Source organism: Capricornis sumatraensis, chromosome 10 (assembly GCF_032405125.1).
Source record: "Capricornis sumatraensis isolate serow.1 chromosome 10, serow.2, whole genome shotgun sequence".
NCBI classification, from domain to species: Eukaryota; Metazoa; Chordata; class Mammalia; order Artiodactyla; family Bovidae; genus Capricornis; species Capricornis sumatraensis.
This window is the reverse complement of record NC_091078.1, coordinates 88,461,865-88,488,875: the sequence shown is the minus strand read 5'-3', so window position 1 is coordinate 88,488,875 and position 27,011 is coordinate 88,461,865. Positions and strand designations below refer to the sequence as shown.

Here is a 27,011-nt window from a genome sequence, read left to right as displayed (position 1 = left end):
TCCTGACCCCGCTGCTGGAAACCCTTCCTCTCCAAAGCCACAGCCTGCACCCACTGCCTGGCTGATTGCAGCTCGTCCTTGCAGTCTTAGCCTGTATGGTTCTTCTGAGAAGGCTTTCTGACTCCTTGAGGTGGGTGGCCTTGGACCTGCTGTGGGGCCTTTGGGCTGCCTGTATTTCCCCGAGACAGTGCTTTCTTGATCGTAGCCATGCGTGGCCTCTCGAGCCCCCCAGAACCCAGCCTGACGGCGGGTGTTGGAGTGCTCGAGTATTTGCTGGCAGACAGTGAATTATGCACAAACACAAAACACAGTGGAAATGGAATCAGACATCTGTGGATTGTGGGGCTAAGGGGAGGCTTGACCTGCTTTTCTATCTGGGAGGAAATATTTGAACAACCTGAAGCAAATCCAATAACACCGCCTCATTACGTTTTTTCTCTAAGAGCTACCAGCAAGACTGCTTTGGAGTTAAGTCCTTTAATTAAAATACCTGGGGCTAAAGCCTTGAAAGTGAAATGAGGGCAGCCACTGAGCAGGGCTGAGGCATAATGGCAGGTTTTCTCGGCCTGGCAGCTTGCTGGGGAAACGGAACGGGGCCCTTTCAGCTCTGGCTGACTGGCAGCTCACCTTAGTGGCCTGGACATGGATGACAGTGGTCTGGTTCCACGCATCGTGCTCATCGGCGCCGGCTTGCCTCAGCGTCTGTAAGTGGTGCACCGAGTCCTTTATGAGCCTAAAGGCCAGAGGGGAAAAAAGCTTCTGTTTCTTGACCGAGTGGAGAAGGGATTGATGGCATTTGATCCCAGGATGCCTGGGGTCCCACAGAAGTAGAACAGTTCCATTTATTGACTATTTGTTGGTGTTAAAAACCTAAACAAGGAGTTGCCAATGTCATTGTTGTATATAATCTCCTTAACCCTTTTAAGGGTGAGGCATTCCCAGTTCGCAGTGGGAAACATGGTGTCCTAGAGAGGTTAATTCACTGGTCCAGGGTCACGCAGTCGGGAAGGAGTGCTTAACCCCCTAGCTGCGCCAGGTGCCTCCCCTTTCTTACGCGGTCTCCACCCTGATCCCAGTGTTTTCAGGCCACTCAGTTGACTGACTTCTGTGCCCGAGCAAGGAGAGTGGATTTCCTCTAAAGGCTAGTTGAAGCCTGTCAGTCACCCACTCTGCTCCAAGTTCCACCTGAGGGACTTTAGAAGGGAGGAAAGAAAACCATCCCTTGTTCTCCAGACTACAAAATTGGTCATTTGCCATTTAGTTAACCTTTATTCTCTTATCTTCTGTTCCCTGCCCATCTGCTCCTGACCCTTGGAATTTGTATGCAAAACAAGCTCTTTATTAGGCAGTACTTACTTTGCTTTGTCATGGGATAGATAAGCACATGACATCGAGTTCTGAGCTGAAAGCAATACACAGCATCCTTTGCTATCTCTGGGGGGGGTGGGTGGGGGCAGGGAGAATGGTCCCAGGAACCCCACAGATACTAAAACAGAGATGCTCAAGCCCCTGTATGAAACAGCGTGTGTGGTCACAGGCTCTGCGTCCGTGGATGTGGAAGGCCAACCGAGACAGCATTTTAATTACCCCGAGCAGCCGCCTTTTGCCTGCCCCTCCTCTCCAGCTGAAATGTTACTTCCGTGAAGCCTGGACTTTGGTTTCTATCAGACTGGTTTACTGATGGATCCTCAGAGCCTGTTGGATTATTAAGTACTTGCTGGATATTTGTGGAGAAAATAGATGAATGTTCCAAATTGCTTTTGATCTTGAAATAACTATTAACCATCCCTGGGATCACAGGTTGGGATATAAGACCTCTTATTATGTACTGAAGCTGTTTTTTCTGGGTTGTTTTTGGTGTGCTAGTTGGGGAGGGCTCAGAAGGTGTCTCTTCTCCATGGGAGTGTCTCTATTTGGCCATGCCCAGTCTTTATTCCCAGCCCCTGGCACATGTGGATGTTCTTGGTACATAGTCAGTGTCTGACAGTATTTACTGAATGACAGAGTGGAGGAGTCTTTGATCTTGTCTATGTGCCCTGAAGCCTACTAGACCCTGGAAATAAAATCTATCCTTTGTTATACTCATATTTTTAAACGTTACTTTTAGATTGTGGGATGTTTCGACCATGTAAGTACCATTATCCCTCTGTATCCAGTTTTCACATCTTCAGATTCAACCAAGGATCAAAAATATTTGGGAAAAATAAACTCCTGAAAGTTAGTTCCAAAAAGCAAAAGTAGAATTTGACGCACACTGATAACTATTAACGTATCAGTAATGTTGTATTTATTCCTGTTCACATAATATTTACATTTTATTGGGTATTATAAGTAATCGGGAGATGATTTAAAGTATATGGGAGGGTATGCATAGGTTTTATGCAAATACATACTCATAATATTGCAAATCTGCAAATATTCCATTTTATGGAAGGGATTTGTGTGTGTATCCTGAGAGTTTGATATCTACAGAGGTCTTGTAACCAATCCCCTGTGGATACAGAGGGATGACTGCAATGTTTAGCAGTACTAGTATTATCAGTATTACATTATATAATTATATATAACTGCTGCTGCTGCTGCTGCTAAGTCGCTTCAGTCATGTCCGACTCTGTGCTACCCCATAGATGGCAGCCCACCAGGCTCCCCCGTCCTGGGATTCTGCAGGCAAGAACACTGGAGTGGGTTGCCATTTCCTTCTCCAGTGCATGAAAGTGAAAAGTGAAAGTGAAGTCGCTCGGTCGTGTCCAACTCTTAGCGACCCTATGGGCTGCAGCCTTCCAGGCTCCTTCGTCCATATATAACTATTGCATATATAATTATAATTATGTTACATTATCATATATAATTACATTATTATGCTATAATATTATCAGTATTAGTACTGATAGTTTTTGGTATTTGCAGTGTATGGGTACATTCTCTATTTCAAACCATAATGAGAGCCTAAAGATTTAAAAAATTCCTTGCGCTGGTTTGAGAGCTGGTATCTTCCTCTTACCTTGAGCAGGATGGGGAAGTGACAGGTGTGAATTTGCCTTCTCTCTGCCCCTCGTGGCAGAAACCGAGAGGAGTGAGGAGGTTGGAAAAGGGGGCTGGTTTTTGGAAGAGTATCCAAGACTGTCCCCTCCAGCCAATCCCAGAGGCCCTAAGTGGAAAGGAGCCTGCCTCCAGGTGGGATAGTTGGTTTCTCCGCGTGGCTCACCTGACTGCCACGTGTGCCCAGGCCGTGGTGTAGAGCTCGGGGTGGAGGAAGTCGGCTGCTGTTTGGGCTGGACACCTGGCCACTTCAGGTGCGGTCAGGTATGCGACAGACTGAGGGAGAGACCCCTTCGATGCGGATCCTGGGGACTTCTGAGTGTTCAGGTAGCTCTTTATCAGAAACCTGGGGGGCAGAGGTACCAAAAGGTGAGAGGGTTGGGGGGGCCCCATGGGACAGCCCAGCACCCCTCTCTCCCAGCATCGTGCACCCTTAGGCTCCCCGTGGGAGAACCAGGGCCACCCACCCTCTTTCCTGGGTCCCTGCTGGTGGCTGCTCCTCACTCAAGCCACAGTGCATCTGAGGCTATAATTTCTTTCACAGTGAAATGGGGCTGCCACAGACCTGGGCAGACATTCTCAGATCCTGAACTTAAAGCCTTTTGATAATGGAACAGAATCTTCTATCTTGGGTAGGATCTTGTGATTTGGGGATTTATGACGATTATCCTGTGACTGCGGAAATTAAATTTTCTTAGCTGATAAAAGGATAGAGGCAAGATTGCGAATGTGAATGGGAGAATTACAGGTGGCTCTTAGCTGCTTTATAATAATCCAGTGGTTGGAGGCTCTGGGCCAGGGAAGCCTGGGTTCCCAAGCCACTCCACTGAGACCTCTGTGACCCTGTAGAAGTCACTTCGCTTCCTCAGCCTCCATGTTTCCAGCTCTAGATGGCAATGATAGTCATCTGATAGGGGGTCTGTGAAAACGGGATGAGAGTATTTTCTGAGTGCTCGGCACAGTGTGGGGCATAGAGTATCTAATACGTGATTTTGTATTCCTTTCGTAATTTGAAAAAAAAAGTAATGTTGTATAGTTACAAGTTTTTAAAGAAATGTTACATGGCAAATTTGCCAGTCCTTTCTCCCTGCCTGGAGAAGTATTTGCCCTGTCTAGTCCCCTGAGATGGAGGCACGTGAAAGGCCCCGTCAGCCACAGACGCACGAGAGAAGAAACTGCCTGTTGAGGGGATGAGGAGTGAGTCATTCCTCCCTGCCTTTCAGGGTGGGGCCTCCGGCACAGACCCTGGCCTAAACCTGGGCATGCCGCAGGGAGCTCCCCAGCACACAGAGAGAGACGCTCAGATCATGATAACTGCTCCAGGGAAACGGCAGTTGCTGCCCTAGACGGAGTGGTTAGGGGGAGTGTCTGGAGGAGGTATCATTTTAGCTGAGACCCGAAGGGTGAGGAGGAGCCAGCTGGAGGGGAGTGAGGCCCCGCAGAAGTGAGCAGAGGAGGAGGTGGGGAGAGGATGGAGGGAGGCAGGGCCAGATCGAAAGGTCCTTTTAGGCTGCAGTGTGGGGTGTGGCCTTTTCCTGGGAGCTGAGGGAAGTGATTGAAGAATTGGGAGCCAGGGAAAGAGGTGATCTTCTTTAGGCTTTGAGAAGGTCCCTTGGCTGCTTGTGGAGAAAGGACTGAAGTGAGGCAGGTGGGAAGCTGCAGAGCAATGAGGAGACTGATGCTGTGGTTCAGGGGGTGGGGCTGGCGGCCTGGCTGAGGCTGCAGGGTCTGGGGAGAAGGGGATGGACTGGAGACATGGGGGGGGGGAGCTGGGCAGCCCCCACGTGGCATCCCCAAAGTCTGCTCCCTGGGCATGAGATGATGCTTCACCCAGGCAGCAGCTCGGTGGGGTCCCTGAGGGTCAGGCAGAGGCCTGGGCCTTACCTGGCCGTCTGCAGGTACAGTACTGTGTTCTCGCCCTCATAAGTGCAGGAGGCTGTCACTCTGGTGAGCAGGGAGGGCAGGCCGCTCAGCTTTGAGTAGCCGTGTCCACCGCAGGCTCTGCGGCACTGCTCGACCCCCTGGGTGCAGAAGTCCGACAGCATGGCCTTCAGACCTGCGCTCAGCGCGTGAAGCTGCGAGAATAAGAAGGGGGTCAGGTGGCGTCAGGAACGACGTGCCTGCCGCTCACAGAGCGCCCACGGGTGCTGAGCACGGCTCTGTGCAATGAGAACTGTCTCCTCAGCCCATGACTTGATGAATAAGACAAAGACTCAGGTCACAGAGAGAGGCAGTGTCACTGGAGGGGTGATAAGAACAGAGGGCAAGTGTCCAGGCCGGTGTCTCCGGGGTCTTGGGAAGAGAGTGCTTCCCAGGTCGGTCTCACCGTTATCCAGGAGCTGCAGATTGCCCCACAAGCAGAGATTTTGGAGAGCTTGTCTGAGCGTGTGGGTCCAATGTCAACCTGCTGTTTTAAGTTGTGGGAGCGGCCGCCAGGAAGTAGACCTGGTTTGAGTTTTTGGTTCTTGGAGGCCCTTAGCCGTCTGTCAGACTTTTCAGGTCCTTGGGAGGAAGGGGCATGTCCCTTAACCTCTCTGTGCTTCACTTTCCTTGTCTGTAAAATGGGTATGGTGCCTGCTGTAGCGTGGACAGGTTACTGAAGCAATGCTCATAAAACACAGGACCTGGACAGACTAAACCTTAGTATGTGTAGGTCCACAGTCCTTTATCTGAGAGGGCCTTGGGCCCAGATGTGTTTTTGGAATCAGAATATTTTTTTAATTTTAGAAAGGTAAACCAGGGCATTTAAGGTGGATTAAATATATTACACCTATAGGAGCCCAGGTGCATCTTAGTGAGCTGATTGATGTACTGGTATTTCTGCTGCAAAAGGTATTCACAGCGAGTGGGATAAATCTGGGCAATTCCGGTCAAACCATGCCACCCAGTGAGTTCTACGTGACTTTTGGTTTTCAGAGCTTTCTGGGTTTCAGAGACACACCAGGGATTGTCCCCTGTGTTCTGTATACCGTCTGTGATTACTTCATCTAATGTATTTGGAGCTTCCTGGGGGCCAGACCTGGGAGGATTTCTGTGTCGGAATCTGTTCACCCGTGGGCTGGGATGTTGAAAATCTTCTGTGGGCGGGGAGGCAGAAAGAGCCCACGGCGGGCAGGACTGGGGCTGTGTCCCAGGGGGAGGACAGTTTCAGCCATGGTCCCAGCTTCTGCCCCCCAGGAAGCAGGTACCTCAGGCAGGAGTGCGAAGTCTCCGTCCAAGATGGAGCTGTAGGAATGGTGGAAGAACTCCAGGAGGTTGCTGGCCACAAAGTGGAATGCATAGGCCATAGCCAGCGGAGGAAAGAGTTTCTGCTGCTGTGTCTGGTAATCTAGGACCTTCGCCTCTGGGTCGCTGAGGGAGAGGAAAGCAGATGTAGAAGGTTGCTACCTGCCCCACCCACCTTCCCCGAGGCCATAAAAGCCTTAAAAACAGTTGATAGCTCACTGCCAGACTTGACCTAGAGGGACATGGTATTACTAATAACCTTAAAATTCCATCTCACATGAACATCCACACACACATTTCACTGTAGAAATGCTGACGTGTTTGCTGATGAGTGCTGCCCCTTGTGGAGCTTTACAAAATTATAGCATATGTACCTGCGAAAAATCTGGCAAGTTCTGAATACCAACATACCTGGTCTCAAGGATTTGAGGTGAGGGGTTGTGGCCCTGAAGCCTGGGGTATTTGACCCTTGACCTTTCACTCTCCAGCTTCACGTGCTGTGTGCTGGGAAACACCATGAAACCTAGTCAGTAACTCTGAGGCTGTGAGCGTGGGTTTGGTGCAGTTTCGAGGCAGGGGTTTCTCCTGCCTCATCCATTACTGTGTCCGCAGCGCTTGAAACTCTGGTTGGCTTTTGGGGCCTGTGGTAGGTAACTCCTTGTGGGTTGAAAGAAAGTGTGACCGTGAGAGGCCTCCCACGGTGCTGGGGCAAAACCTGGCGTCTCTTCCCCAGGCCAGCAGCCCCTCACCTGGATATGCATTACTATAAGCATCCTCAGGGCATTTCTGCAGCCCGTAAGCCTGGGCTCCAGCAGGACACCACTGGTGATACCGGCTTCCCAGCTCACCTGTCACCAGACACGACCCCCTCAGCCCAGGATTCTGGAGCCAGGCTGGCTGAGATGCCTGGGGCTTGCCAGTGAAGGACCCTGGACTGAGGGCCTGGCGTGCCTCACCGCCCTGGAAGAGCGTTCTTGTCAGGCCCGTTAGTAGGTGGAGAAGCCGAGGGACAGAAGGGTTGGGCGGCTAGTCTGAGGTCCCGCAGCTAGCGAGCAGCCGAGTTGAGGGTGGCCCCAGGCCTGCCTGGTTTCGACCCTTAGTCCACTTTGCATTAGTCAACTGTGGATCCTTGAGCCCACGGTGTGAAACTCCATCAGATTCTTAGACCAGATGGTCGCAAGTTCCGGTCCTGGTGGTCTTGCTCTTCCCTTTAGAAGTGAGGAGGTAGGCGTAGAGAGGGCAGAGGACTTGCCCAGGGTCACTTAGTGGAGTTGGGGCAAGAGCCACCCTGACCCCACCTGTCTGTGCCCTGCGAGTTCAGCCAGCTGTGCCGTGTCCAGCCCAGCCTCTCTCCCTGAGCTCACACTGCAGCCCCGTAGGCCCAGACTCCAGTTTGCTGCATCCTGGGTGTGTGCCCATGTGGGACATGTTTATTCTAGAAGATTCTTTGTCTACTGAAAATTGAAATGTAATGGGCAGTTCTCTGTTTGTCTTCTGGTGAATCTGATAACTGCATGTGTGTGTGTGCCTGCATGCATGAGGGAACATGGCTTTGTACACATACACACATTAAATTCTTCTATGGATTACCTGCTGCTTTTAAAATGAAAAAAATAAGTGCAAATCATTAAAAAAAAAAAAAAGCAGAGGGTATAGTCAGCCCCTCAGTGCCATGGAGTAGGCAGAGTATTAGCCAGACACAAGGACAGGCAAGAGAAGGATCTGGATGTGGACAGACCACAGCCAGAAGCTGACAGCCACAACCAGACAGAACCGTCTCCAGCCAAATACAGTCGGATGTGACAGCGGGCTTTTCTAGACATAAGCATTCGCGGCCGACAGAGCAACCTCTGGGGCCATGTTCACCCACAGCATGGCTCCCAACCCGTCAGATGACACTCAGCCTGGCACAGCCATGTGGGATTCTTGTGGACAGACTGAGTCCACTCTGGCGGTGCAGGGCAGACACTGACTGACAGATACAGGTCAGGCTGGCCAGTCAGCCAGGATTCCAGGGAGCCAGAGAGACTCCACAGACCGGATGGGCCAGGCCCAGGCGACCGTGTGTGCACGAGGGGGCTCACGTGTGCTCTTGGCACCCCACTCTGGCGGAGGGCTGAAGTCGGGGGGCAGACACTGTGGGACTGAGGGGCGCCCCTTGCCTGGGCCGGAGGCGGGACTGGCGGCGGACGACGGCGTAGCGGACGGCAATGGTGCAGGCCTTCTGCAGCAGCGGGAGGACCTCGCCCAGCAGCATGTCCACACGCACCGCCACCATGCTGAGATAGTTGCTCTTCGGCACTCCGAGCTTGACATAGGTGCCATCTGGCAGGACCTAGTAGACCGGGGCCAGGCAGTGGGTCTGAGCTGGGGCTCATCAGCCTTCCCGTGCCCAGAACCACGGGCCTGCCTGCGCTGTAGACACTGGCGTCCTCCGGCTGCTCACCCGGGGTAGACCCAGCCAGCAGCAGTCGCAGTGTGCCGGTACGGCCATTGTTAAAACTGACACTTGCCTGTACTTCCTGACACATACTCACTGCCCACATGCCTCGGCTCACAGCTCCTCCCTGGGCCACCCCAGACCCCCCCACACGCCCCAGCTTCCGTCATATCCATGGTCATGCCTGGCAAAGTGGAGACCCCCCCAGCACTCAGCTGATGTCTGTTCAGAGATTGGTTGTGTGCAGGCTGTACTGGAGGTGTGTACGCACACCATCCTCAACCTGTTCCTCTTGTTCTCACATGGCCTTGCCACCCTACTCCGTGACTGCTCTGCCACCCAATGCGGTGAGCATTTACTCTGAGGTTCAGCGAGGCCAAGTGACTTGGCTCGGGATCACACACCTCCAAAACTGGGACTTTACTCAGGTCTGCGGTACACTAGAGCCCCTCTGGGAGGGATGCCCCAAACCCAACTCTGTAGAGAAGGACCCAGGGGCAGCAGCAGCATTCTGTGGGGTGTCTCTGACCTCTCGCAGGCCGCTCAGGCTTGCAGCCTCCCCAGGACCCACCTGTGCGAAGCGATTCAGCATGTTCTCCCTGGGGATGCGCACGTGGTCCAGTTTTAGGAAGCCATTATCCGTGTGATCGAAGTCCATCTTGGGCCCAATGTCCCCAGTGGTGATCCCTAGGAGACAGAGGTAGAGGTGGCCGTCAGTTGAGGGCTCATGTGTCAGCATACAGCCACATGCGGCTCATCCGAGCCTCACAGCAGCCCCTGGCGTTGGGGTTAGCACAGCTGCTGCAGGTGAGCAGGCTGAGGTCAGGTGGTGGATCTTGCTCGTATCCACCCAGCCGGTTAGCGCCAGTTCTGTGCAACTGGACTGGTCCCTGCCCAAGGGAGACAGGCCCCAGTTTCCCCCATGGACCTCTGGGGCCCAGGACAGGGAGGCCTGGTGGGGTCTCCTGGCAGGGGTCCTAGAGGAAGGAGCAGGAGCTCACCTGGCAGTGGGCTGTGGTCGTCAAGACTCCGGATGGGGACAATAAAGGCATGCATGCCCTGCCGGGCTCCGGAGCAGATCAGCTGGGCCTGGACCAGGGCATGGGTGGCTGACCGTCCCACTGCGGGCAGAGAGGGGAGAAACCCAGCGTGACCCCTCATGTTACAGAGGAGCAGGCCAAACCTCCCCATCGAGACCCTGGAGGAGGGCCCAGTCTGTGAGGAGGACCAGTGTGGTGGCTTGGGGGTGGGGGGTGCTCTTTGAGGCTGGAGTGGGGCTTTGTTTGATCTGCCTTGGAGGGTGTGGGTCGGGGAGGCTGGAGGGCAAAGAGTATTTTCCAGGGGATCCACACAGGCTGGAGTGCAAGGCAGAGGGAGCAGCGTGTTCAGAAGCTTGGGGACCAGATCAGCCTGCTGGGTCCCAGGTCGTGGAGTTGGTGGAGCCAGGGAAGCTGAGGGGTACTTAGTGAGGACACCCCTCAATTTATACAGCCTCCACTCATCCTTGGAAATGACTGGAACCACCCCAAGAACTTTGGTGTGAGTGTCTTGCTCTAGAATGGACGGGGTTGGAGGGATTTATGGAGAGTTGGTGGCTAGGGCTACAGAGGGTTCCGTCTAAATGTTTGGTTTGTATAGCAGCCACCCTGCGATACACAGGCAGAGTCCCCATGGGCTCGGGAAAGGAGGAAGGCTGGTGGAGATCTTAACGGGGCCCATTGCTGTCCATCCCTTCTGGCTGCTCTTCTAAAGGCAAAGCTTGACAAAAGCTCCGAATTTTAATGAAAATGCCCTGAATGGAGCAATCTGGGAAAGCTTGGCATCTTTTAAAACTTGGTGCTGCCACAATCTTCTGACTGAAGTGCATGATCTTAGTTATTTTCTTTGAATTCAGGGGAACAGGATTTTTACATCATGGCTGCGGGGGAACGTGTGTAAGGATCTGTGGTCGGAACACAGGTCCCAAATCGCAGGGAGATGTGTGCCTTGCTGCCCCCCACCTCCAGCGGGTGGGCACCTTTGAGACCTCAAAGAGTCACTGATTGCAAAGAGAGGGAGCTACCCCAAAGAACCAAACAGATCTAGTAGTGACTTGCAAAAGGCATTGTGACAAAAGCAAGCTTTTTTTTTTGCCCCCTGTCCTCAAAAACTTACTCATGACCCTCTGTACCATCAACCTAATAATAGTGAATACAGATAACCAGCATTTCCAGTGTTTGCGGACAGATGTGCCCAAGTCCCATTTTCCAGAAAAGGAAACTGAGGCTAAGAGAATAGAGGGCTGTGCCCAAGGGCACTGACCTGAAGGGGGCAGAGCTCGGACTTGAACCCTGCCTGATTTCAGGGTTCCTTCTTCCCTGCAGTTTTGTCAGTGGTCGCTGCTCTCTTATTTCTCTGGCCTCTCTCTCTCCACTGGTCTCTCCTCTCAATCTTTCTCCCTCTCTGCTTGCCTCCCCTCTCTCTCTGCTTTAGTTGGACTGCTCACATGTGTTATATCTTTTTTTCCCAAAGACAAGTGAAAGTCGCCCAGTTGCGTTCCAGTCTTTGCGACCCCATGGACTATACACTCCATGGAATTCCCCAAGCCAGAATACTGGCATGGGTAGCCTTTCCCTTCTAGAGGGGATCTTCCCAACCCAGGGATCGAACCCAGGTCTCCCACATTGCAGGCAGATTCTCTTATCAACTGAGCTATGAGGGAAGCCTCTTTCCAAAGAAGTATTGTCAAATGAGAGGAAGAGGGCCCTGGTGGAACCCAGCTCCTTGGGATTCGGCAAACCACCCACACTCTGGGAGGCATCAGGTCGGGGCGCAGCCTCCACCCGCTGCCTGCAGGGGTAATATGGCACCAGTGGCCTGATGGACACTGGGGTGTCTGAAGCAAAAGGGAGGCACGTTTTTCTCACTGAGTGTGTACCCTGTGTGCTGGCTGGTGGCAAGCTTAATCATTAACTTGGAAGACAAGAACGGTGAGTGCCTGGGGCTAAGCCAAGTGTGTGTAGGGTGGCAGTGTGCACGTGAGAGAGGCCTTGACCTTCATCCCCAAGGTTGGGGTCAGTTTCCTCAACTGTTTCAAAGTGCCTCCGGTGGCTTCTTAGCCACTCAGTGATGAAAATTTTCATATCCCAACTATTCTACCACCTAAGAACCTGGGGCTCTGGGAAGGGACTTGCCCGACGCCATCAGCCTAGAGCAGTGCTCCGTCTGAGGTCTGCTGGATGTCACCGTCAGTGCTATTCTGCGGTCCAGCTTCACTCTCCTTAGGGGATGAGGGGGGATACTCACAGTCCCCAGGCCACCATTTGATGGCTGTCATCGTGGGGCTGTGCACCACAAACTCCTGGGTGGCTGCATCGTAGGTGGCTTCGGTCTCCAGGCCCTGAAGATATGTCCCTGGGAATCAAGGCGGGTAGTTAGACGTTGGGCCAGGGCGGGAGTCCGCTGGGCTAGCAGCGTCTGGGTGTCCCTGGAGCTCCCGGGCACCAGCCAGTGTGGAGTGGGGGTACACTCCCACTCCAGTGTGATCACCGGCATGTCTCTCCCTTCACTGGTGGGCTCTGCGGGGACACATGGCCAGCCCACGATAGCGGTGGTGGCTGACATTTCCAGTAGGAAGGACTTGTGCCACCACCAACTCATACGATATGTTCGTGTAAATTAGAAAAAAATCACGCCCTCCTTAAGACCTTTACACTGCCATGTGCTGTGACATCTCGGTGGTATATCAGCCTGTGAGCACTGAGATGGAAATGGGCTGAGCAGGGCATCGCCTGTACGATGCATGCAGCAGCCCCTGCTCACCATGCCCCATTTCCGTCTGGGCGTATGTCCCCAGGATCTGGAACTTGCTGCAGAGTGGGTCCCACTTTGCAATCTGCTCCTCTGAGCCCAGGCTCCGTATGGTTTTCTGGAAGATGTGGTGTATCGCGAAGCCCAGATCTCCAGAAACACTTCTGTAGGGGAGAGACACAGTGGTTGAACAGCCCAGCGGAGACAAGGGCCCCAGTACCCTCGGGCTGGCAGGGGGCAGGAGAGAAGGGGCGCCTGGCCCTGGCTTCCCAGGAAGCATTACCCTTGTCACAGAGCCAACTCACTCCCAGACCCTGATGCTGGCAAAGTGTGAGAGCAAGAGGAGAAAGGGGTCACAGAGGATGGGATGGTTAGCTAGCATCACTGACTCAATAGACAGGAGTTTGAGCAAACTCTGGGAGATGGTGAAGGACAGGGAAGCCTGGCGTGCTGCAGTCCATGGGGTCGCAAAGAGTCAGACACGACTTCGTGATGGAACATCAACAACCAGTATCTTTGCTGAGGAACATAGCTCATGGGCTGGGTTTTCTGGGGGCTCCCAGGTGGACTCGTCTCTGGTGGGGGCGCCCTGGGAGTAAGCACCTGGAAGCATATTGTAATTCACGACTGCCTTCGGACCAGCCCAGGCGCTGTGCTAGCATGAGGATGTGGAATTTCTTCTTAATGGCGGCTTCATAACGTTCATTCTGGGTCATGAAATAATTATCCTTCAGGCTAAGCTCTGGGTCACTGTGGATGATGCTTTCTGTGAGAGGGACAGAGAACAGAGAGCTTAGCGTCCTGGGTGAGGTTCCTGGTACCTTCACAGCTTCCCATCCACTTGCCTCACGAGTGTGGAAAGGAAGTCAGACCCCACTGTCAATTTACAGATGCAGTCAGTGAGGTCCTGAGATGGGGAAGCGACTCGACCAAGGCTGCAAAGCTGTGCCGTGGAAGAATAAGCACCTCAGGGAATACTGACATGTTAAAGCTTCCTTCATCGTCCAAAGGGACAACTCTCTAATAGTGGAATTTTGAGAGCAGAATTTGTTATTTGAAGGTGTATACCGTGTGCTACGTTGTTTCAGAGAGTGTCCGCCTCTCAGCGACCCCAGGGACTGTATGTAGCCCACCAGGCTCTTCTGTCCATGGGGATTCCGCAGGCAAAGATACTGAAGTGGATTGCCATGCCTTCCTTCAGGGGGTCTTCCCAACCCAGGGGTTGAACCTGTGTATCCCACGTCTCCCGCACTGGCAGGTGGGTTCTTTACCACTCAGGCCACCTGGGAAGCCCATTTGAAGGTGGGACTGCTATGAAGGGACTCTCCTTCCAAGAAATGCACGTGGGCAGAAAGCTGGGGCTCCGTTCCCCAGCCTGCTCTTACCCACTTTCCTCCGGAGTGTGGTGTTCTGGGTGCCTCCGTCAAGGATGTTGGTGAGTTCCTCCACGTTGAAGGACTGCGAGTGCCTCTCGCTCTCTATGTCAGGATGCATGCTTCTGCTCCAGGTGTCCTCCGCTGACACTCGGTGCACTGGACTGCCCACCATCGCCCGGCTCTGCCTGGCATCCGAGAAGAGATACTTCCAGCCCAGCTGCTCTGAGCCTTGGACTGTGCTGAGAACCTGTGTGCAGCACCAACTGCTCAGGGCCGAGTGTCAGCAAAGCCTGCTTGGGAGGAAAGCAAGTTCCTTTAAACACTCAGGGGCCCCTCCTCCCGCGCAGCCTCCCCTGGGGCCTTCAGTGGTGCGCTGGGTGCTGTCCAGCGGCCTGCAGTGCCTGCTCAGGACACGGTGCTGCAGTCAGCTGCGTTCCAGCCGAGGTTTCCACAGGGTCTGAGGACACAGCTGGTGTTCCGCCATTGCAGCTAGTGTTCTAAGCATTGCCTGCGGGACGGGGGATTCTCAGAAATCATCAGTGAAGGTCATGCATGAAGAAGTTTCACCTTTAGGGAGGCGAGGTGTGTGGCCTCTGGCCACAGTGCTGGGGCTGCCCAGGAACTGGGTGGTGTCTGGCCACAGGGCACACGCTCTGTCGATGCTTCAGCCACACCGGGGATTGGGGAGGTCTCATTGGGGGGACCGGTGACCCCATTCACCAGCTCCCTTAGGTCCCAGGCTCAGCTGACCCATTCCTGTGAGCCTGGAGGGGTACTGTGGAGCTTCGGGAGAAAGCTTGCCTCTTGTCTGTGACTTGTTGCCCCCAAACCCAGCTGTCTCCCCCAGCCACGGTGGACCCTGCATCCAGGCCTCTTAGAGCCCCTGTTCCCCCACAGCAGGACAGCCCCAGGCTGAGTCTCTCAACCCCCTTGTTCTGGCCACCCGTCCCCTCTGCTAACCGCCTACGCCGCGCCCACTGCGTCCGCCTGCTGTCCCTGCGGCCAGGGTGAGCTCTGACACCGCACTCACCTGCCTGCCTCTCCTGCTGGCAGTCCGGTTCTGGGTGCTCACTGTTTATGGGCTGGAGTCCGTGCCCTCTGCCATCTCACCACCTCTCACCCACATGCCCCTTGCCCTGTATCCACGCCTACCCCCTCCCCTCCTGCCCTTTGCCCCCTGCTCTTTCCCCCAGTGTTCCTAGTGAGCCCCAGCCTCCAGGGCCACCCCCTTCACCTCCCTGATGGCTGGGCCTCCTGGGAAAACCCGACCCCCTTTTGGTTACCCCTCCACCCCGGCTGCTATTAGAGTGAACAATAAGGAAAGATTCCTTATTCATTCAAATGTTCCTCTCCCGAAGTGTGAGTGCCTGGGCGGCCAGCGCTGCTTTTCTGGGGTCCCCAGAGCCTAGCTCACAGGACGCCTGCTGTAAAGCTTTCCTGCAGGTGGCCTCTGTTGATTCCCACTCTTCTTCAGAACCTTGCAGATGCTCTAATGTTATTAGCACTGTTTATTAGAGAGGGCAGGCGCCTCGGGAAGAGAAGAGACTTTGTAAGGTCACACAGCCACCTGCAGCAAATGGGGTTCATGCACGGACTGACAAACCGATACCCCTGAGTTGGGGAGGGGGTTGGGGAGTGCTGCGGGTTGCAAACAGAGGGCCCGAAACCTTCAAAGAACCCCGTCATCTGCCGCCTGGATCCCACAAGCCGTCATGGCCTGGCCCTGTCCCCTCTGCCACTTCCTCCCTGCCCTCCAGCTGCTGCTCACTGTGCTCAGATAGACGCGGCCTCACCCCCTCGCCCCTGCAGAGGCCAGGGCTGTGTCCTCCGCCCAGAACATTCCTTCCCGATGTCCTCACCACTCCCTGCCTCTCTGTGCAAGTCCTTGGTCTGCGCCACCTTGTCAGTGAGGCCCACCTGACTGCCCCACACCCCTTCCTCCAGCCTCCCCAGTCCCCCTCACCCTGCTCTGGGTTTCCTCTGCGTCCCTTATCGTAACATACAAGGTAATTTGCTCAGTTACTGTTTTGTTGTTTGCTTATTGCTGGCTCTACCTGAGGGCCGGGATCTCGGTCACATTCGAGCTGTGGCGCTCATACTTGGCTCCCAGGGAGCGTCTAGGAGCAGGCGGCCGGGGAAGGACGGACTCAGAGTCCGTAGGGGTAGCGGCAAGCGTGCAGTCGGTCCTGCTCCCTCTGGTGCCCCGACTCACCTCTGTCCCATGCCTGTGCGGTAGGCCTGGCCTGACCTCTCAGCCGTGGCCCAGGCCTCTCAGCGCGGCTCGGCCGGCCCCTGTCTCCTCCCCGGGAGGGGCTGGACCACAGGAGACAGAGGCGCTGCCTGGCAGGCTCCCAGCTGTCTGCTGCCTGCCCGCCTCCCTCTGCTGGGTGTGTGGCCGGGCTGTGCCTGGCCCGAGTGTGCCCTGGCAGGATGGCTCAGAGGGTATGAAGTGGGACATATAGCTTAGCACCTGGCTGGCCCAGCACCTCTGTGAGTGCCGGCCTCCGAGCCTCTGTCTTCCCTTCCTCTCACTGCCCATCCGGCAGCCTCCCAGAACCTGGTCCTGGTCACACGCACACAGTTTCACTCTGTGTAAAGAAAAAAACCACCACAGGTCCCACCCGGAGTCAGAGACCAGGGTTCAAACCCTGGAGGCGTGCTCTTGGGGGACCACTTCTCTTAAGTCCTTTCCCTTAACTGTCACTCATAGGATATGAAGGAAAGCTCTTTTTTTTTTTTTCTTTTTTAAAAATAAATTTAAAAAGCTCTTCATTTTTGGCCGTGCTGGGACCTCCTTGCCTCATGGGCCTCCTCGAGTTGTGGGGAGTGGGGCCACTCCCCAGCTGTGGTGTCTGGGCCTCTCCCTGCGGAGGCGCCTCTTGTTTCCAAGCAGGGCTCTAGGGCGCTTGGGCTTCGTAGCTGTGGCCCGGGGACTCTAGGGCACGATAGTTGCGGCATACAGGCTTAGTGGCTCTGTGCGGGCCATACTGGGCTTCCCAGGTGCTGCTACTGGTAAGGAACCTGCCTGCCAGTGCAGGAGTTGTAAGGACATGGGTTTGATCCCCCGGGTCGGGAAGATCCCCTGGGGAAGGGCCTGGCAATCCACTCCAGTATTCTTGCCTGGAGAATCGCATAGAATGAGGAGCCTGGCAGGCTCCAGTTCATGGGGTCGCAAAGAGTCGAACATGACTGAAGCGACTTAGCACACACGCACGTGTGAAGGTTCGGCTCATACAGGATGCACAGATTCAGTTATTTGTCAGTATTTATTTTTTAGAATCCACGGTGATCTGAGTGCTGGGCAGAGCAGGAAGCCCAAACCACAGAAAACAAAACTATATTAGGGCCCTGCCCTTGGGAGTCTTGTAGGCTGGGGTCCGGTAGCTGCTGCGGGAACAGAGGATCCCACTGGGAACGTGCGGGCACGTCTAGCTGGATGCTCACGGCCGCTTCTAATGAACTTACAGCTTGTTGGAGCTTAAGGTCTCCTTGCCCTCTCTTGCTGCTGCTGCTGCTGCTGCCAGGGCGTTCCTGCTTTGCCCGTATAGTTTTTATCTTTTCGGCTCACCACAGTGTCACACTCTTTTGGGAAGTCACCCTAGTCTGGATTAGAAGCTCCGGGACTTGCTTTCTTAGCTCCAAGCTTTGGCTCCTCGTGGTATAATAAAAGTTATAGATTCAGTGTTTGTCCTCGATTCCTGGCAAAGACCTCCTAAAAATCCTTGTCATCTCCTGAGTGATAGAATTCTCTTTTGTATCCTGGCTGCGGGCCTACACACAGCTTCGGGTTGGGCTAGGGTGTTGCTGCCTGACAGACCAAGCCTTAATAATGCTAGGGCTGGAGCTAGCAGTCCTTCCTGCCTCCCCCACCTCTAACCGTCTGGCTGGGAGAGATGCTGGAGACTGAGCAAGTCACCAGTGGTCCATGATATAATCATTTATACCTGCATTACGAAGCCTCGGTAAAAATCCCTAAAACAGGGGTTTAGGGCGCTTCTGAGCTGGTGAACATGTGGAGATACTGGGAGGGTGGCCTCCCAGCTGTATCTTGTCCTACCCGGCGCCTCTTGCCCCCTCCCCCCCCCACCCACACACCGACACAGTGGCTGTTCTGAACTGGGTCCCTTATAATAAACCCGCAAATGCAATTCAAGTGGTTTCCTGAATTCTGTGAGTCATTCTGGCAGGTTATTGAACCCCTGGAGGGGGTCATGGGAACCCCTGACTTTACATATAGCTGGTAGGTCAGAAGTCCTGGTGCCCCCTGGCATTTGCAGTTGTTGTCGGAAGCAGGGGCAGTCTGATGGGACTGAGCCCTGTACCTGTAGGGTCTGCACTAACTCCCAGAGGCAATTCGAATGGAAATGTTTCGACGTCCAGTGTTGGGGAATCAGAGAATTGGTTGTTGCTGGGATGGGAAACCTCATGTTTGGTGTCACAAGTGGAGGTGGAAACAGACATACCCTTGGTGGCTGTTTTTTCTTTAATTACTGGTTTTTGTCTGAAGTATCAAGGACTGTGTCTGCTCTGCTCTTGGGTCCTGAATGCAGCCCCAGCCCCAGCTCAGCAAGTAGTTCAGTTCAGTTCAGTCGCTCAGTCGTGTCCGACTCTGTGACCCCATGGACTGCAGCACGCCAGGCTTCCCTGTCCATCACCAACTCCCGGAGCTTGCTCAGACTCATGTCCATTGGGTTGGTGATGCCATCCAAGCATCTCATCCTCTGTTGTCCCCTGTCTTCAGTCTTTCTCGGCATCAAGGTCTTTTCCAATGAGTCAGTTCTTCGCATCAGGTGGCCAAAATATTGGAGCTTCAGCTTCAGCATCAGTCCTTCCAATGAATATTCAGGACTGATTTCCTTGAGGATAGAGTGGTTGGATCTCCTTGTAGTCCAAGGGACTCTCAAGAGTCTTTTCCAACATCACAGTTCAAAAGCATCAATTCCTCAGTGCTCAGCTTTCTTTGTAGTCCAGCTCTCACATTCATTCATGACGACTGGAAAAACGATATCTTGGATTAGATGGGCTTTTGTTGGCAAAGTAATGTCTCTGCTTTTTAACATGCTGTCTAGATTGGACATAGCTTTTCTTCCAAGGAGCAAGGATCTTTTGATTTCATGGCTGCAGTCACCCTCTGCAATGATTTTGGAGTCCTCCAAAATAAAGTCTGTCACTGTTTCCATTGTTTCCCCATCTGTTTGCCATGAAGTGATGGGACCGGATGCCATCATCTTCGTTTTCTGAATGTTGAGCTTTAAGCCAACTTTTTCACTCTAGTGTTTCACTTTCATCAAGAGGCTTTTTAGTTCCTCTTCCCTTTCTGCCATAAGGGTGGTGTCCTCTGCATATCTGAGGTTATTGATATTTCTCCTGGCAATCTTGATACCAGCTTGTGCTTCATCCAGTCCGCCATTTCGCATGATATACTCTACATATAAGTTAAATAAACAGAATGACAATATACAGCCTTGATGTACTCCTTTCCCGATTTGAAAGTAGTCTGTTATTCCATGTCCGGTTCTAACTGTTGCTTCCTGACCTGCGTACAGATTTCTCAGGAGGCAGGTCAGGTGATCTGGTATTCCTATCTCTTTAACAGTTTTCCACAGTCTGTTGTGATCCACACAGTAAGGCTTTGGTCTAGTCAATAAAGCAGAAGTAGATGTTTTTCTGGAACTCTCTTGCTTTTTTGATGATCCAGTGGATGTTGGCAATTTGATCTCTGGTTCATCTGCCTTTTCTAAAACCAGCTTGAACGTCTGGAAGTTCATGGTTCACGTGCTGTTGAAGCCTTGCTTGGAGAGTTTTGAGCATTACTTTGCTAGCATGTGAGATGAGTGCTACTGTGCGGTAGTTCGAACATTCCTTGACATTAGTAAGTACTTGGTGAATGAGTAAATAAACAAGGGTTGGCTGGATCCACCAGGATTCTCTACCCCAAGGGCACAGCCGTGCTTGAAAGGACTCTGAAGTTTGGACCCTTTTTTTTTAAATTTGGTTAAGTTTACTGATTCTTCTCTGCTTGCTTTTTTTTCCGCCTTGATGTAATGTTTTAATTGAAATATAGTTGATTTTCGTGTTGCGTTTCAGGTTGTAACAAAGTGATTCCGTTTTATATATATGTATATCTTTGTATAGATAGATACAGATATTCTTAGATTCTTTTCCATTGTTGGTTACTAAAAGATACTGAATACAGTCCTTTGTGCTATACAGCAAGCCCTTACTGGTTATATATTTCATTCATAATAATGTGTTGATGTTAATCCCATACTCCTAATTTATCTCTCTCCCTCTTTCCTTTTTGGTAACTCTTAAGTCTGTCTTCTATGTCTGTGAGTCTGTTTTCCAAGTAAGTTCATTTGTAACATTGTTTTCCAAGTAAGTTCGTTTGTAACATTTTTTGTCTCCCCACATAAGTTATGTCATGATATTTGTCTTTGTCTGGTTCACTGAGCACGATAATCTCTAGGTCCATCCCTGTTGCTGCAAATGACATGATTTCATTCTTTTTCATGGTTGAGTAATATTCCATTGTATATATGTATCCATCCTCTTCATCCATTCATTTGTTAAAGGACATTTAGGTTGCTTATGTGTCTTGGTTATTGTAAATAGTGCTGCTATAGATACTGGGGTACATGTGTCTTTTCAAATTATAGTTTTATCTGGATATATGCCCAAAAGTGGGAGTGGTGAGTCATATGGTAATTCTGTTTTTAGTGTTTTAAGGAATCGCCGTACTGTTCTGCATACTGGCTGCACCAGTTTACATTACCACCAACAGTGAGAAAGATCCCTTTTTCTCTACACCCTCCCCATAGACTCTGTACAGTCGACTCCATAAACTGTACAGTCCATAGAATTCTCCAGGGCAGAATACTGGAGTGGGTGGCCATTTCCTTCTCCAGGGGATCTTTGCAACCCTGGGATCAAACCCAGGTCTCCCACACTATAGGCAGTTTCTTTACCAGTTGAGCAACCAGGGAAGCCCACACCCTCTCCAGCATTTATTATTTTAGAATTTTTGATGATGGCCATTCTGACCAGTGTGAGATGGTACCTCATTGTAGTTTTGGTTTGCATTTCTCTAAGCGTGTTAGCCATCTGTACGTCGTCTTTCAAAAAAACGTCTATTTAGGTCTTCTGCCCACTTTTTGATTGGGTTGTTTCTTTTTTGGATACTAAGCTGCATGCGCTGTTTGTACATGTTGGAAATTAAGCCCTTGTCAGTCGCATTGTTTATAAATATGTCCACCCATTCCATAGATTGTCTTTTAATTTTGTTTTATCAGTTTAATTGGATCCCATTTGTTTGTAAAACGTGAAAACCAGCGACTTGCTTGTGGCTGCACTTGCTCTTCCTTGCTGCCTGTGGACTTCCTCCAGTTGCGGCTGCCTCCTCCAGCAGGGGCTGCTTCTCGCTGCAGTGCGTGGCTTCTCTCCGTGGCGGCTTCTCTTGCTGGGGCGCATGGGCTCTGGGCGCGTGGGCTTCAGCAGTTGGGGTGCAGGGGCTAAGTTGCTCCTTGGCATGGGGCATCTCCCCAGACCAGGCATCGAGACTACGTCACCTGCTATCCACTGCGCCACCGGGGCATGTTCTCAAAAGGCAAGGGTTGCTATTGTTGGACATGCTCTCAAACGGTGTCGCAGGAATCAGACAATTGAAAACGGCTCGGCAAGGCAGTCTTGACGTCTGTTGAAGAGTGCGCTCCAGACAGAAGTCTGGGACGCAGGCGCACTGAGTGGGGAGCCCCCGAGACTTTTATCCCTGAGACGCAGGTTCCCTTCTCTGGCTCCTCATAGGTTGAGGACCACAGAATTACAGTCTCTCCCGGACGTTGCCTAATTGTGCTTTTGTATTTAACAATTGGTCTCCATGAGGGCTTGTAAATTCCTGATTGGAGGATTTGTGTTAACTGTTTTCCTCACCCTTTTAGTTCTTTGTGTCTGTTCAAGATAAAGCCTGAGAAATTAGCCTGCCAAAATGTTCTTCTGAGGCAGGAGAATCAGGAAGTGAAAAGAACAAAGGCCTGGAAACTAGCCACCATTTTAGGCATCTTATTCAAACATTTTAGGCATCTTGTACCTTTCTGTTCAACTCTTCTAAGAACGAATGGCTTCTTCCTTTGTGACTTCTGCTTTGATAGAAAAGACCGCAGCTTTCTTATAGCGTGTCTGTGCGCGCGCACACGTGTCCACCCTGTTTATACTTACCTGCATGCCCCGACCGGAGACCCAGTCCTTCAGTCTCAGAGCCGATGCCTCTGGGACTAAAACGGCTGTGTACCGAGCTCTGTTTCCAAAGGGATCTTGGCCTTTCTGCTGCCTCTCCTGAAGGCTTCAGTCCCCTCAGGAGCTCAAGGCATTGGTATCCCGGGACCTTAGAAGGCTCCCCTCCCTGTTTCTTCAGTTAGAGAGTTGCTGTATCACGGGAGCAGCCATGGTTCTGCTCTGAAGCTTGGCTTGTCTTGTTTATGCCTAGCATTAGTGTTTGCACACTTCTGTCCTTTGTTCCCTGCACGGATGTTCGCGGAGCATCTGCAGTGCGTTGGGGACAGCTTTGAGTAGGACCCAGAGGGGAGCCGGGCCTCAGGGAGTGCGGCGGGCTGTTTATAGGTTCCCTCACTTTCATTGCACAGCACCCCTGCAAAGTAGGAAGCAGCTCCCCATTTTGCAGGGGAGGAAACGAGCTCGGAGAGGTATTGTCACTTGCCCAGGTTTGCACAGCAAGTAGATTACAGAGCTGGATGTTGACCCAGGTCTTTTGATGGTAAAGACTTTGTCTTAACCCGTTTGTGCACGGTTGGAAAAGAAGTCCGGAGACCCGGGGCTCCTGTCAGGGCAGGGCTTCTAAGGTATGGGGGCTCTGAGAGGGCGCCCTCCCCTTGTGGGTCTCTGCTTTCCCATCTGTGATGTGCAGTGTTTGCTCAGGAAGGGGCCTCGCTGCTCTCCACATGCCCCCGAGGTAGTGCCCAGCTTGTGTCCTGAGGGGAGCAGGATCCAAACTCTGAGGCATCACTCCCAACCTGCTGCTGGGACTGGGGCCCTGGCCCCCTGGGTCTCCTGTTGCCACTGGCAGGGGCTGCACACAAGGTGGCGGCTTCAGGGAAGGCGGCCTTGACCCTTCTGTTTGCAGGACAGTTCTGGGGTCCAGCCTGGGCTCTACCAGGGATTTATACTACTAACTAGGGGAAATTAATACCTAATTTCTCTCTGCCATAGTTGCCACATGTTGGTTGTCTTAAGATTAAGCTCTGGTTTTTTTTAATGTATATATTTTATTATGTAAGTTTCAGGTATATGGCATTATAATTTGACATCTACGTATACTACAAAGTGACCACCTCCAGGTCCAATTACCGTTAGTCACCATACGATTGAACCGCTTTACCCCGTGGTTCACCCCTACAGCCCCCTGTCCTTCTGGTAACTGCTAATCGGTTCTCTGAATCTATAGGTTTGTTTTTGGAGTCCACATGGGGGTAAAATCCTGTGGTATTTGTCTCTTTTCCTTCTGACTTACTTCACTTAATGTGATGCCCTCAGTGTCTAGCCATGTTGCCACAAATGGCAGGATTTCCCTTTTTATGACTGAGGAGTATCTTACTGTATGCAGGTACTCTGCACACGCAGTACTCATTCATCCACCGATGGACGCTTAGCTAAATGTCAGATGTGGATAACGCTGCAGTGGACATAGTGGTGCGTGTGTCTCTTCAAGTTCGTGGTTTTGTGTTCCTCAGGTAAAGATCCAAAAGGGTGAGAGCTGGGTCGTAGCAAAGTTCCAGCCTTAATTTTTTGAGGAACCTCCCTGCTGTTTCCCACAGTGGCTGCACCAGTTTACAATCCGACCGACAGTGTGTGAAGGTTCCCTTTCCCCCACATCCTCTCTGTTGCTTGTTATGTTTTTGTCTTTTTGATAATAGTCATTCTAACAGATGGGAGGTAAAATCTCGTTGTGGTTTTTATTTGCATTTCCCTGAAATAATCCCACTCCTGACCAGCCAGGTTTGGGCTTCCCTGATGGCTTAGATGGTAAAGAATCTGCCTCTAATGCCAGAGACCTGGGTTTGATCCCTGGGTTGGGAAGATTCCCCAAGAAGGACATGGCAACCCACTCCAGTAGTCTTGCCTTGGAAATCCCATGGACAGAGGAGCCTGGGGGGCTGCAGTCCGTGGCACTGCAAGAGTTGGTTGTGCCTGAGTGACTAACACTTTCGCTTTCCCTAATAATTAGTGAATTTTGACCACCTTTTCATGTGCCTGTTGGCTATCTGTGCATCTTCTGTGAAAAGCTGTCTATTCAAGTCCTGGGCCCAGGTTGTTTTGTTGTTGTTGAGCTTTATGGGTTTTTTAATTACTATTTTGAATACAACTCTGATAAATATGATTTGCAGATATCTTCTCCCATTCAGTTAGGTGGCCTTTTCAGTTTGTTGACAGTTTCCTTCACTGTGCAGAAGCTTTTTAGTTTGATGTAGTCCCATTTGTTTATTTTTGCTTTTGTTTCCCTTGCCTTTGGAGTCAGTTGTGCAAAAACATCACTAAGACCAATGTTAAGCTTACCAAAATATTTTCTTGTAGGACTTTTATGGTCTCAGGTCTCACATTCAATTCTTTAATCCATTGTCTCTACCTCACTGTGTGTTCTAGGCTCCTTTGTTGTAAATGAATTGTCCATATATGCGTGGATTTATTTCTGGGCTCTCAGTTCTGTTCCATTAATCTGTGTGTATGTTTTTGCACCAGAACCGTGCTGTTTTGACTACTGTAGCTCCATTGGAATTTTCATAGAGATTGCATTGAATCTGCAGATTGCTTTGGGCAGTACGGACATGTAAACAGTGTCCATACGTAAATAGTTTACAGACATGTAAACAGTGTCCTTACGTAAACAGTTTACGTACATGTAAACAGTAATTATTCCAGTGCATGAGCAGGGAATACTTTTTCCATTTCTGTTTTTTTCAGTGTCATCAGTACTTTAGTTTCCAATGTACAGGTCTTTTACCTCCTTGGTTAAATTTATTCCTAGATGTTTTATTCTTTTTGATGGAATTGTAAATGGGATTATTTTCTTATTTCTCTTTCTGATAATTTGTTGCTTTGTAAATGATTTACCCACTACCGTTAGTATACGCTTACCTCTTCCAATGAGAATTTTACTTTCATGTGTTTTCTTATTAATCAGTACCTTTTCTTTTCAGCCTAAAGAAGTTATTTTAAGATTTCTTAAATAGTGGTCATAAACTCCGTTAGCTTTTGCTTATCTGGAGAACTTTTACTCTCTCTTTCAATTCTGAATGATAACCTTTCCAGGCAGAGAATTCTTGGTTGGATTTTTTTTTCCCCCCTCTTTCAGCCAGTCCATTCTGGCATATAAATTTTCTGCTGGAGAATCTGCTAAAGCCTTATAATAAGTTGTTTTTCTCTTGCTGCTTTTATTCGTCCTTTCTCCTTAACTTTCACCATTTCAATTGTATAGTGTCTTGGTCTGGGTTCTCATGGGGTTTCTCTTCCTTGGAAATCTCTGAGCTTCCCGGACCTGGATGTCAGTTTTCCTTCCTCAGGTTAGGGAAGTTGAACCTAACCATTTGAAGAACCATTACTTCTTCACATATTTTTTCTGGCCCTTTCTCTTCTCCTGGGGCCTCCTTAATGGAAATGTTATTCTGCTTGATGTTTTCCTTGAAGTCCTTGAAGGCCTCTTCACTTTTAAAATTTATTTTCCACTTTGCTGCTCTTTCCAGATGATTTCCTTTGCATTGTCTCCCAGCTCCCTGGTCCGTTTCCTACTTCATCCCGTCTGCTGCCAGCCCTCCAGTGTGCTTTTCAGTTCATTTGTAACTTCTCTTCGGTACTTTGTTATGCTTTGTCTGTGTTGAACTTCTTACTGTGTTCCTCCTTTCTCCTCCTGAGATTGGTGAGCACCTTAATGATTATTACCTTGAACTGTTTATCAGGTAGATTGTTTACCTCCATCTTATTAAGGTCTTTTTTGAGGGGTTTATCTTGTTCTTTGGTTGGGAACATGTTCCTCTGTCTCATTTTATCTGTCTGTATTTGTCTGGATGTATTTTTCAGAACAGCTGCCTTTCCCAGTCTTGAAGGAGTACTCTTGTGTAGATGATTCGTGGGACTCAGATGCACAGTGGACACTCAGGGGGTGTCCCTCCTGTGGGCTGCACAGCCTGCTGGCCGTGGCAGGACTGCAGCGCGGGGTGGGGGTTGGGGTGTGCAGGGCAGTGTACACGTGCCCGGCGCAGCGTGCGCTGGGCTGGGGGCACTCACCTGGGCCCGCTGTCGTGCAGCTGCTGCTGGGGCGGGCTGGGAGATGGCGGCGGGCAGAATGCGCGTTCCTCTACTGTTGAGTGAATTCTGTGTTTCAATGGTTTCCTTACCGACTTTGCTGTTGACTCTGCTTTGTATGTTTTGGATGCGATTCTTTCAGTTTGTTGCACCAAACTATTGACTCCTCTAGTTTAAAAAAAAATTTTTTTTATTACAAAAAATTAAAAACCTATGCACAAGTGGAGACAGCAATATATTGATTCCAGATGTACCTAACAGTCAGCTTCAACAGTTAGCATCTCATGTCTTCCTATTCTTTGTTTTTAACTTTCTGTTTCAAAATGACTTTAGACTTTCAGAAGGTTACAAAAATCTAGTAGAGGTTCTATATGCCTTTCACCCAGCTCCCTCTAATGTTAACATTTTACATAATTGTAGTGTAATTATGGAAAACAAGAAAATACCACAAGGAGCTACTGTTGACTAATCTTCAGAACTTAGTTGAGTGGAACTACATGTAACTTTGTTCTGTATCTTCCGCATCTCCTGAAAATGTGGTATCATACTTCCATAATTAAAAACAAACTGCAAAAACAACAAAAGAACTTACTTGAGGGTGTTGGAAGGTCCCCAAGTTCACCTGCTGGTTCAGTGATTTGCTTGCAGGACTAAGAACTCAGGATAGCTATTTTATTCGTGATCATGGTTTTTTACTGCAAAAGGATAGAGATTAAAATCAGCCAAGGAAAAGGCATGCAGGGCGGAGTCCAGGAGAGAGCAGGCGCAGCCTTCTAGTGGTCCCTCCTGGCTGAGTCGTGTGGACAGCATTTATTCTCCCTGTGTGGCAGCAC

The 27,011-nt window shown here is 51.0% G+C and overlaps 1 protein-coding gene across 4 annotated transcripts in view; it reads right to left on the bottom strand.

Moving 5' to 3' along the window:
* ACOX2 (acyl-CoA oxidase 2) overlaps nt 1-16,161 on the bottom strand; it is a 29,628-nt gene extending 13,467 nt beyond the window's left edge. Inside the window, exons 1-12 of one of the 4 annotated variants that reach the window (XM_068982205.1) lie at nt 16,082-16,161; nt 13,879-14,159; nt 13,097-13,259; nt 12,506-12,657; nt 11,990-12,097; nt 9,706-9,825; nt 9,276-9,391; nt 8,427-8,599; nt 6,228-6,390; nt 4,924-5,114; nt 3,206-3,385; nt 628-733 (exon numbers count right to left, since the gene is read on the bottom strand). In XM_068982205.1, the coding sequence (XP_068838306.1) occupies nt 628-733; nt 3,206-3,385; nt 4,924-5,114; nt 6,228-6,390; nt 8,427-8,599; nt 9,276-9,391; nt 9,706-9,825; nt 11,990-12,097; nt 12,506-12,657; nt 13,097-13,259; nt 13,879-14,041 (1,635 nt within the window). In that variant the 5' untranslated portion in view covers nt 14,042-14,159; nt 16,082-16,161. The other 3 variants (XM_068982206.1, XM_068982204.1, XM_068982207.1) reach the window with 3 other exon arrangements.
* Between the last annotated feature and the right edge of the window lie 10,850 nt (nt 16,162-27,011).